Source organism: Bos indicus x Bos taurus, chromosome 10 (genome assembly GCF_003369695.1).
Source record: "Bos indicus x Bos taurus breed Angus x Brahman F1 hybrid chromosome 10, Bos_hybrid_MaternalHap_v2.0, whole genome shotgun sequence".
Lineage (NCBI taxonomy): Eukaryota > Metazoa > Chordata > Mammalia > Artiodactyla > Bovidae > Bos > Bos indicus x Bos taurus.
Window position 1 is genome coordinate 31,057,717 of NC_040085.1, and position 12,299 is coordinate 31,070,015.

At 38.5% G+C, this 12,299-nt stretch overlaps 1 protein-coding gene across 11 annotated transcripts in view; it reads left to right on the forward strand.

Annotated features, from left to right (window-relative positions):
• The window catches only part of MGA (MGA, MAX dimerization protein), a 149,099-nt gene that overhangs the window by 87,667 nt on the left and 49,133 nt on the right, over positions 1 to 12,299 (forward strand). For all 11 annotated transcript variants that reach the window (XM_027553604.1, XM_027553603.1, XM_027553602.1 and 8 more), the window contains exons 6-9: positions 6,205 to 6,336; positions 6,550 to 6,654; positions 7,396 to 8,063; positions 11,610 to 11,958. In XM_027553604.1, the coding sequence (XP_027409405.1) occupies positions 6,205 to 6,336; positions 6,550 to 6,654; positions 7,396 to 8,063; positions 11,610 to 11,958 (1,254 nt within the window). The remainder of the gene's footprint in view (positions 1 to 6,204; positions 6,337 to 6,549; positions 6,655 to 7,395; positions 8,064 to 11,609; positions 11,959 to 12,299) is intronic.

Below are 12,299 nucleotides of genomic sequence, written 5' to 3' on the forward strand. Positions count from 1 at the left end.
TATTATTTACTAAAGTGCATACTTTATTCAGATTTCCTTAGTTAGTTTTCTATGTTTCAAGGTATCACCTAGGAAAATGTCGTAGTACTGCATCTAGTAGTCATGTCTCCTTAGGATCCTGTTGGCTGGGATGGTTTCTCAGACTGTTTTGTTTTTAATTATTTTGACCGTTTTGAGGAATACTGGTCAGGTATTTTGTAGAATGACCCTCAGTTGAGATTTGTTTGATATTTTTCTCATGGTTCACCTGAGACCATATGTTTATAGGAAGAAGACCACAAAGGTAAAGTGCCATTCTCATCTTACCATATCAAGGATAAATATTATCAACATAATTTGTCACTGACATTTTTATGCTGTACTCTTTGGAAGGAAGTCACTGTGTAGTCCACACTTAATGAGTGGTAAGGTATGCTTCTCTTTCTTGAGGAAGGAGTATCTGCATAAATTACTTGAAATTTTTCTGTAGCCAGAGATTTCTTTCTCCCTCATTTTTATTCAGTCTTTTATATCAGTATGAACTCCTGTCAGTTTTAATGTTAAATTCCTTAAATGACAGTATTCCCAGGGCACTCTCTCTTTCTTTTTAGTTACTTAAAAAAATCTCTGTAGTGTTAAATCAGTGGTTAGGTAGAGTTTTTCTTTTATATATCTATATCTACTTTTCTGTTCTATGTTCAGTAGTTATACAGGTTTTTCTTTGGAGTGTATTTCTGTGGATATCTCCTATTTAAGTGCATTTAGCTAGATGCGCACTTTTTTTTTTTTTTTTTTGCTACAGTTTATCATCTTAGGTGATTCTGCCTTGAACCTAAAGGGTTATCTGTTTTTGTTTCTTTCTTTATGAGTCTTTTTTTTAATGGTGAGATAATGTATTCTTAGGAAGTTGCTCCTAATATGATGAAAAGGCAGAAGCATTTAGGGGTATGATTTAAACCATCATGTGCAAAGCATTATATGCTTTTATATGCTAAGAATTATTTAACTTATTTTTGCAAGCTGAAGTTATTCTCATTCATATGGAACCGACTAAGTCTGGGTCTTATGGCAAATAAGTCTTCATGGCAAATAGATGGAGAAACATGGGGAAATAAATCTTCATGGCAAATAGATGGGGAAACATGGCAAGTAGATGGGGAAACAATGGAAACAGTGAGAGACTTTATTTTTTGGGGCTCCAAAATCACTCACTGCAGATGGTGTCTGCAGCCATGAAATCAAAAGACACTTGCACCTTGGAAGAAAGCTATGACCAACCTAGACAGCACATTAAAAAACAGAGACATTACTTTGCCGACAGAGGTCTGTCTAGTCAAAGCTGTGGTTTTTCCAGTAGTCATGTGTGGTTGTGAGAGATGGACTATAAAGAAAGCTGAGTGCCAAAGAATTGATGCTTTTGAACTGTGGTGTTTGAGAAGACTCTCTGAGAGTCCCGTGGACTGCAAGGAGGTCCAACCAGTCCATCTTAAAGGAAATCAGTCCTGAATATATATTCATTGGAAGGACTGATGCTGAAGCTCCAATCCTTTGGCCACTTGATGTGAAGAACTGACTCATTTGAAGAGACCCTGATGCTGAGAAAGATCGAAGGTGGGAGAAGGGGACAACAGAGGATGAGATGGTGGGATGGTATCACCGACTGAATGCACATGAGTTTGAGTAAGCTCTGTGAGGTGGTGCTGGACAGGGAAGCCTGTTGTGCTACAGTCCATGGGGTTGCAAAGAGTCGGACACGATTGAGCGACTGAACTGAAACTGAAAGTCTGGGTCTCAAGTATTTGTTTCTTGGGGAAGGATTTTCTCTAAGGACAAACATTTCAAGATGTGTAGGTAAGCTAAGTTGGGAATTACTTTGAGTAGTGTCCATGTGCCATTGACCTCTCTACTGTTAAGGCTTTAACAAAATAAGTATATTTAAAATAAATTTGATCTTTGTGTTGATATTTTTCGGAGAAGGCAATGGCACCCCACTCCAGTACTCTTGCCTGGAAAATCCCATGGACGGAGGAGCCTGGTAGGCTGCAGTCCATGGGGTCGCTAAGAGTCAGACACGACTGAGTGACTTGACTTTCACTTTTCACTTTCATGCATTGGAGAAGGAAATGGCAACCCACTCCACAATTCTTGCCTGGAGAATCCCAGGGACAGCGGAGCCTGGTGGGCTGCCGTCTATGGGGTCACACAGAGTCAGACACGACTGAAGTGACTTAGCGGTAGCAGCAGTTGATATTTTTAGGATCACTTGATACACCTTTTTGTGGGAAGATGGCAGTTCAAAATATTAGCAAATCCAGACAAGAAGATATGTAGGGAAAACAGTCTGTAAATTTGATTGTCCTGGTCTAGATTTTGCATGTCTGCCTACCTATTTGGCTGTATGGATACATTTTTAACAACTTAATTCCTTTCTTTCTGTTTTCTCTGTAGGCTCAAGTAGTTTTTGTCTGTAATAATAATATGTTTCTCTTTTCAAAGCACTACAGTATCTGATTTTATCCTTTGTTTAGGATTCAGTGTGACTTGAATTTCTGCGATATTTTGCATTCTGCTCCACTCTGGTTCCACTCTGCTCTTCCTCCCCACCTTTCCTAGTTAATTCCTACTTATTCTAATTTAAGAATTACACTCTCTGTACAGTTTTACCAGGTTGCCTTGGGCTTTTCAAGTATCGTTCCATTTGCCTCTCACAGGATTTATTTACCCTATTGTAACTACTAATGAGTCAGTTGGGAAAACAACACAAAAGCTCCATGAGGTCTGGGAAATGTCTTTGATCTCTGTCCTCATCTGTATTGCAGAGCATTTGAAAGAGAAGGTACAGTTAATTCTTAAAACATAAAACTCAGTGCAGTGGATTGATACTTCACTGATGAGAAAGCAGAAGCTAAGAGAAATTTAGCCCAAAGTCAGGATTAGAGAACAGTTTTTTGACCCATATTAACCTGCCTGCCAAAGCAGGAGACGTAAGAGACACGGGTTTGATCCCTGGTTTGGGAGGATCCCCTGAAGGCGGGCATGGCAATCCACTCCAGTATTTTTGCCTGGAGAATCCCATGGACAGAGCAGTGTGGTAGACTACAGTCCACAGGGCCGCAGAGAGTCGGACCCAACTGACAGTGGCAGCACACAGGCACACGTTTTTCTCCCTAGTTGATTGAAACATGAGGAAAATACTTCATTGATGTTCATTTTAATCACATTATGTGATTCAATAAAATAAGCATGATAAAATGATACTTATTTTAAAGAACTAGAATTATAAACTAAAGCCAAATTGCCATCTCTGTTTATTAAGTTTTATGTGGAGTATATACAAATCAACCTTAAGAGAACTTGAAGCTTGTAACCTGACCAGTGTCTTCACCTTGCAGGAAACGAGTACTATGTAATAAGCTTTTTATTGGAAACCTGTACCTGTGACTTCTAGTAGTTAATACCATGATAGTTGATGCCTTCAATTTCTTATTTCAGTTTTGTTCAAATTTAGGTTAAATGCTTTCCTTCTCAGTAATATGAAGCCAGTAATTGTACAAACAAGGAAATCCAGATTAGAAACTTGTCACTAGTAACAGAAAAAATTCAAATTTAAGAACAATAGGATATAGATTTATACCAATAAGATGAGGACAGTTTTAAAAGTCCAGTGATATAAAATGTTGATGAGGATGTGGATCAGCAACGACTTTTAACGCTATTGGGGAGAGTATAAATGGAGAGTTAATTGGCAGTCTAGTGAACAACTTCCCAACTAGTGCAGTATTGCATGTGGTTATCCATGATTGTGTGACAGGTATGCTCTTGAAACACTTGATCTCAGAGTGGCCAGACAAGACCACGGGAAATTAATAACTGTAACTGGTTGCCTCTAGCCATAAGCAGCCTCATGTTTATTCCAGTTTGTTATGTAATTACTGTTTTCTTATTTCCCATTAAATAAGAAAGATTCAGAATAACTAGGTGTATCAGTTAGAATTCTGAATTGCAAACATCAGAATCCACTCACTCTGCAGGTGAAATAGAATATAAATTTATTAAAGAATATCAGATGATTTACAGAGAGAATCTCCTGAAAGGCAGAAAAACAGACTCTAGGACTATGCAGTCAGGAAAAATGTCCAAAAAAAAAAAAAAAAGGAAAAATGTCCAAATTATATTCCCTGAGACTGCAGCCATGATATTAAAAGACGCTTACTCCTTGGAAGGAAAGTTATGACCAACCTAGATAGCATATTGAAAAGCAGAGACATTACTTTGCCAACAAAGGTCCATCTAGTCAAGGCTATGGTTTTTCCAGTGGTCATATATGGATGTGAGAGTTGGACTGTGAAGAAAGCTGAGCGCCGAAGAATTGATGCTTTTGAACTGTGGTGTTGGAGAAGACTCTTGAGAGTCCCTTGGACTGCAAGGAGATCCAACCAGTCCATTCTAAAGGAGATCAGTCCTGGGATTTCTTTGGAAGGAATGATGCTAAAGCTGAAACCCCAGTACTTTGGTCACCTCATACAAAGAGTTGACTCATTGGAAAAGACTGATGCTGGGAGGGATTGGGGGCAGGAGGAGAAGGGGACGACGGAGGAGAAGGGGATGACAGAGGATGAGATGGCTGGATGGCATCACTGACTCCATGGACGTGAGTCTGAGTGAACTCTGGGAGTTGGTGATGGACAGGGAGGCCTGGCGTGCTGCGATTCATGGGGTCACAAAGAGTCGGACATGACTGAGCAACTGAACTGAACGGAACTGAACTTAAGAGCCCATACAAACAGTCTCACAACATTGAACAGTTACTACCATTTTCAACATAGTACACTGAACACAGTATACTACAGCTAGGACATTGATTACTTTTACCTCTAAAAGTTCTTAACTTGGCCAAATAGTATCAACCTCGTTAACACAATTCTGCATAGTATTCCTTTGCTTATGGTCCTCTCTTCTAGATTGGAGCCTTTTATGGCTACATCTGTGTTTTAACACCTCTCTATTGAAGAGGTGGGGGTTATAATGTGGAAAAGTAATAGCTTTTGGAAAGGTTCTCAGAATATTTTGGGCAGCCACATGTATGTCAAACAGTATCCAGTAAATTAAAGATGAACATATCCCATTATATAGCAATTCCACTCTTGGATAAATGCCATAAGGAAAAGCTAAATACACTAGAGAAACTTTCATACATGTTCATATTTGTGATAGACTTTTTTGTACAAGATGTACAATTACCCTGCAGTATTTTTTGTAATAGTTTAAAATAGGAAACAGCTTAATTCTCATCAAAAGGAGAATGGTGAATAAATGAGAGTCATTCATAATCTGGAATAGTGTACAACAGTGAAAATAAATCATGTAGAGATACACCTGTCAACATAGACAACTCTTTGATGTAAAATGTTAAAGAAAAAAAGGTAGAAACATAGGTAAAATATATGCTTTCCCAATACCTACAGATAAGCCATAATATTTATAGGCTCCATTAACCATAAGTATCTTAATAATAACTAAAGAATTAGTAGCCTTCACCAGGCCAGACGCTCAGACTATTGTATGTTTGTATTAGAGGTCCTAGAAAATCTCTGGGGTATAAAGTATTAAAGTACAAAAAGTCTGAAGTCTGCTGTGTTTATGTATTAGTTATCTATTGCTGCTTAACAGATTGCTACAAACCTAGTACCTTAAAACAACACATTTACTGTCTCAGGGTTCAGTGGGTCAGGTGTTAGGCCATAGCCTAACTGGGTCCTCCTTTTAAGGTATCACAGGATTGCACTCAAGATGTGAGTCTTGTCTCCTCATCAAAGGTTTGAGTGGGGAGGGATCTGCTTCCAGTTTCCCTCAGGTTGTTGGCAGAATTTTTATCCTTGCAGCTCTAGCAGGATGGATGATAACACTCACTCTTAGATTATCACATATACATACATAATCATGTACATCCTATCCCTTTTGCCACTGGTTAGAAGCAAGTCACAGGGCCCACCAACATTCAGGATAGAAAAGGGAGGATTTTGTAAATATATAATACCCAGGAAGTGAGGATCATGAGGCCACCTTGAAGTCTGTCTGCCACTTTCAACTTTTATTTCATCATTTCTGGTCTCCACTTATTCTTTATTATACCCCTCCCTCCCCCCTCCACCCCAACCAGAGATTAAAAAATACCCAATATGAAAAAAAAATACCCAATATGATTCTTTTTTTTTTTTTTTGTAGTGGGCTTAAAATTGAATTCAGTGGACCCAACAATGAGCATTGATCTTAAGTACTTGGGAGTACAGCTACCTTTGGCTCCAGCCACTAGCTTTCCATTCTGGAACCTTACCGGAGCCAACCCTGCCTCTCCTGGTGAGTGCACAGTATTTGTAAACTCAAACAAGTTTGTGATAAAAATAAAATGCTACCATTGTTAGAGACATTTAGGATACTCTAATTAAATCCTTTATCTAGTGGTGAGTCTTAACTATAATTTATACATTTTAGATGAAATCTTAGTAATTAATTAGATATTAAATATTGGCTTCCTTGAATTTTGATCGTCTTTTACTTTTACTTTTATAGATGCTGGATTTCCCTTTGTTTCTAGGACAGGGAAGACCAATGATTTCACCAAGATCAAGGGATGGAGGGGAAAGTTTCATAGTGCTTCTGCATCTAGGAATGAAGGTAGTCAGCTTTTTAAAAATTTAAAAATACATTCTGAAACATGTGGCCAAAGACTCTTGTTAAAAGTAAACCTTGGTTATTTTTCTTTATCTCTTCTTTCGATGCTTTAAAATAAACTGAAAATAATTATCTTGCCTTTTTTTGTTCATTTTCTGTGTCTTGTAGTCCCTATCCTGGGTTTCAGTCCCTAACCATGTCAGACTTAAATAATTCTTGCAGCCTTTTCAAACTACACTTCCTTTCTATTCCTACAGTTATAAAAAGCATCATCGTCAAGCATTATTTCAGAACTGTATACTTTAGAGCTGTATAGTGATTTCCAATAATGTTACAGTACTTCAAAATAAACTTCTAAATCCAATCTGAAATCTAAATTTTGATTGTGTGTCTGTTGGTCTCCTTTCTTAGTGCTTTTCCTTTCAAACTGCAATTGTTTGCAGTTACACTCTAACTAGATAAATTTATTGTTTATTCAATATAATTTTTCTCCTCTTTGAATCTTTGTACAGTATTATAATAGTGTAATGCTTGTCTCTGTTAAACTTGCTTTTTCTTGTTCCTTAAAAACTAAATTTTATACTACTGTTTTTGTGCCCTTAACTTTTTCCCTTCTGAGGAGGGACCGTTTGGAAGATCTGGTAGCTTATAAATGAATGCTCCTGGCCTTTTTAAGTGTATTTTTCTAGAGACATAAATATCTGTCTTACATTTCTTTAAGTATCTGTTTATCTTTATTTCTAGGTGGAAATTCTGAAGGTCCATTGAAAAACCGTTCTGCTTTCTGCAGTGATAAGCTGGATGAATACTTGGAAAATGAAGGCAAGCTGATGGAAACAAGCATGGGTTTCTCTTCTAATGCTCCCACGTCGCCTGTGGTATACCAGCTTCCCACCAAGAGTACCAGCTATGTTCGAACACTTGATAGTGTGCTGAAGAAGCAGTCTACCATTTCCCCTTCTACCTCTTACTCTTTGAAACCTCATTCTGTACCCTCTGTCTCTCGAAAGGCAAAGTCTCAAAACAAACAGGCAACTTTCAGTGGCCGAACTAAATCATCTTATAAATCCATTTTACCATACCCTGTTTCACCAAAGCAGAAGCACACTCCTATGATTCCAGGAGATAAGATTACCAAGAATTCTTCAAGCACCACCTCAGAAAACCGGGTGAATAACTTGATTGTGCCAACTTTAGATGAAAATACATTTCCAAAGCAAATTAGTTTGCGGCAGGCACACCAGCAGCAGCAGCAACAGCAACAACAACAGGGATCTCGCCCTCCAGGCTTGTCTAAGTCTCAAGTGAAGCTAATGGATCTGGAAGACTGTGCACTTTGGGAAGGAAAACCAAGGACCTATATCACTGAAGAGCGAGCAGATGTATCCTTAACAACTCTGCTTACGGCTCAAGTAGGTACCTTTTGTTTTCCAAAAGCATATTAGTCTTGTCGAGAAAGAATTAGGTCGTTAGAAGAAATGGGAATGGGGCTTTTTGGCAGGAGGATGGGGTGTTCAGTTACCTTAGTGACAGCTAAGGAAATGTCTTCCACATTTGTTCTTTATCAACTAGATATCAAGTGTAGATTCCTCCTACCAGCAGAGGGAGACTGTACAATCATGCTTTTGAATTGTCCCTCTCCTTTATAAAGGCAGCTGACTATTTTGAACATTTTTAATTTCATTCTCCAGCATGTGGGCAAGTACATTTACTGGGCTTGTTAAAAAGAGCTTTGAAAACTCTGCTTAAAAGGTATTAAATCCCAGAAAATGCCCCAAATTATCAACCTACAGAGAAAATGGTTTTGTCTTTTATAAAATTATATATTAAGAAATTTTCATTAATTGTTGATTCACCTATGGTAACATAGGTGAATGGTATGTTAAAGCCTTGGTGCATGTGAAATGATACAGGAGCATGTGGATAAGTTTTCTGTCATGAAATTTCTGTAGTTTACCTTCCATATTTTAAATTCTGTGACTATATTCTAAAGCTGAAGATCATCAGATATTGGGACTAAATATAAATTTTATCTTTTATAATCAATCATTCCTAAAGACTTTTCATTTTCAGTTCAGTTGCTCAGTCGTGTCCAATTCTTTGCGACCCCATGAATCGCAGCACACCAGGCTTCCCTGTCCATCTCCAACTCCCGGAGTCCACCCAAACCCATGTCCATTGAGTCGGTGATGCCATCCAACCATCTCATCCTCTGTTGTCCCTTCTCCTCCTGCCCTCAATCTTTCCCAGGATCAGGGTCTTTTCCAATGAGTCAGCTCTTTGCATAGGTGGCCAGAGTATTGGAGTTTCAGCTTCAACATCAGTCCTTCCAATTTATCACTCAGGACTGATCTCCTTCAGAATGGACTGGTTGGGTCTCCTTGCAGTCCAAGGGATTCTCAAGAGTCTTCTCCAACATCACAGTTCAAAAGCATCAATTCTTCTGTGCTCAACTTTCTTCATAGTCCAACTCTCACATCCATACATGACCACAGGAAGAACCATAGCCTTGACTAGACGGACCTTTGTTGACAAAGTAATGTCTCTGCTTTTTAATATGCTGTCTTGGTTGGTCATAGCTTTCCTTCCAAGGAGTAAGCGTCTTTTAATTTCATGGCTGCAGTCACCATCTGCAGCGATTTTGGAGCCCAGAAAAATAAAGTCAGCCACTGTTTCCACTGTTTCCCCATCTATTTGCCATGAAGTGATTGGACCATATACCGTGATCTTTGTTTTCTGAATGTTGAGCTGTAAGCCAGCTTTTTCACTCTCCTTTTTCACTTTCATCAAGAGGCTCTTTAGTTCTTCACTTTCTGCCATAAGGGTGGTGTCATCTGCATATCTGAGGTTATTAATATTTCTCACAGCAATCTTGATTCCAGCTTGTGCTGCTTCTAGCCCAGTGTTTCTCATGATGTACTCTGCATATAAGTTAAATAAGCAGGGTGACAATATACAGCCTTGACATACTCCCTTTTCCTATTTGGAACCAGTCTGTTGTTCCATGTCCAGTTCTAACTGTTGCTTCCTGACCTGCATACAGATTTCTCAAGAGGCAGGTCAGGTGGTGTGGTATTCCTATCTCTTTCAGAATTTTCCACAGTTTATTGTGATCCACACAGTCAAAGGCTTTGACATAGTCAATAAAGCAGAAATAGATGTTTTTCTGGAACTCTCTTGCTTTTTTGATGATCCAACAGATGTTGGCAGTTTGATCTCTGGTTCCTCTGCTTTTTCTAAAACCAGCTTGAACATCTGGAAGTTCACGGTTCACATACTGCTGAAGCTTGGCTTGGAGAATTTTAAGCATTACTTTACTAGTGTGGGAGATGAGTGCAATTGTACAGTAGTTTGAGCATTCTTTGGCATTGCCTTTCTTTGGGATTGGAATGAAAACTGACCTTTTCCAGTCCTGTGGCCACTGCTGAGTTTCCCAAATTTGCTGGCATATTGAGTGCAGCACTTTCACAGCATCATCTTTCAGGAGTTGGAAAAGCTCAACTGGAGTTCCATCACCTCCAGTAGCTTTGTTCATAGTGATGCTTTCTAAGGCCCACTTGACTTCAAATTCCAGAATTTTGGCTCTAGGTGAGTGATCACACCATTGTGATTATCTTGGTTGTGAAGCTCTTGTTTTGTACAGTTTTTCTGTGTATTCTTGCCACCTCTTCCTAATATTTTCTGCTTCTGTTAGGTCCATACCATTTCTCTCCTTTATCGAGCCTATCTTTGCATGAAATGTTCCCTTGGTTTCTCTGATTTTCTTGAAGAGATCTCTCGTGTTTCCCATTCTGTTGTTTTCCTCTATTTCTTTGCATTGATTGCTGAGGAAGGCTTTCTTATGTCTTCTTGCTGTTCTTTGGAACTCTGCATTCAAATGGGTATATCTTTACTTTTCTCCTTTGCTTTTTGCTTTCCATCTTTTCACAGCTATTTGTAAGGCCTCCTCAGAGAGCCATTTTACTTTTTTTTCATTTTTCTTGGGGATGGTCTTGATTCCTGTCTCCTGTACAGTGTCACGAACCTCCGTCCATAGTTCATCAGGCACTCTATCAGATCTAGTCCCTTAAATCTGTTTCTCACTTCCACTGTATAGTCATAGGGGTTTGATTTAGGTCATAGCTGAATGGTCTAGTGGTTTTCTCCACTTTCTTCAATTTCAGTCTGAATTTGGCGATAAAGGAGTTCATGATCTGAGCCATAGTCAGCTTCCGGTCTTGTTTTTGCTGACTGTATAGAGCTTCTCTGTCTTTGGCTACAAAGAATATAATCAATGTGATTTCAGTTATGCATGTATTATTCTGTTCTCTTTTTATTAATTACCATAGAGCAAGGGTCAGTAAACAGTTTCTGTAAAGGGGTAGATAGTAAATACTTTTGGCTTTGTAGGCCTTACAGTCTCTGTTGCAGTTTCTCAACTCTGCTATTGTAATGCCATAGATGTTATGTAAATGAGTGGACCTGGCTGTGTTCCAATGAAACTTTACTTATGAAACAGACTGAATTTGGCCCCTGGGCCTTAAGTTGGTCAACCCCTGCTCTATAGCATTATGTGTGATGTCTATTGAGAATAAATTCATCCTTGTTGATATTTTGGCTCATAATTAATTACAGTATTGGAGAAGGGAATGGCAGTTTACTCTAGTATTCTTGCCTGGAGAATCCCGTGGACAGAAGAACCTGGCAGAGTACAGTCCGTGGAATCGCAAAGAGTCGGACCTGGCTAAGTGACTAACGCTAACACTGATTAAAATATCTGTTCTTTTATCTGTGCTATGTATTTTAGAATGGGAGATAGCTCAGACTTCTGGTTATATTCCTACTTTGTCTTCTGAATTTGCATTAATCTGTTACTGTTTGTACTGAGTGCTCAGAGTAGAAGGCGGCAGACCAGTATATGATTGTAACTTGTTAGGGGATGATTTAGTAGATTTATAATTGTCTACTCTTAACTTTAGGCATCTCTCAAAACTAAACCCATCCATACGATCATAAGGAAACGAGCGCCTCCATGCAACAATGACTTCTGTCGATTGGGGTGTGTATGTTCAAGTCTAGCTTTGGAGAAGCGCCAGCCTGCTCACTGCCGCCGACCAGACTGCATGTTTGGCTGCACCTGTTTGAAAAGAAAAGTTGTACTTGTTAAAGGGGGATCCAAAACTAAGCATTTCCAGAAGAAGAGTGCTCATCGTGATCCAGTATTTTATGATAATTTGGGAGAGGAGCAAAAAGAAGAAGGAGAAGAGGGAGTCAAAGAGGAGGAAGAACAATTGAAAGAGAAAAAGAAGAGAAAGAAACTAGAGTACAGTGAGTATCAATTAAGAATTAAGACAGTACAGTTTTTTTTCCAAATAGTATGATTATTTGAAAATGTATGTCGGATATAAATTACTTTAATCTTCTTAATCAGTGATCTCATAGGAATTTAGTTCTTATTATTCTTAAAATGCTCTTTGTATATGGCATGTGTGATGTACATAGACCTGCACTCATATGCTTTTTTTAAATTGAAATTTTCTCTTGAAGATAGCTCTTCTGTGTTAAATTCGAATCTTCTCTCAATTTCATTTTTTCCTTTTCTACTATATCTTTTTATTTTGTTTAAATAGATTGACTAATTTCACCATGTAATTAGAGAGTTTCTTGCT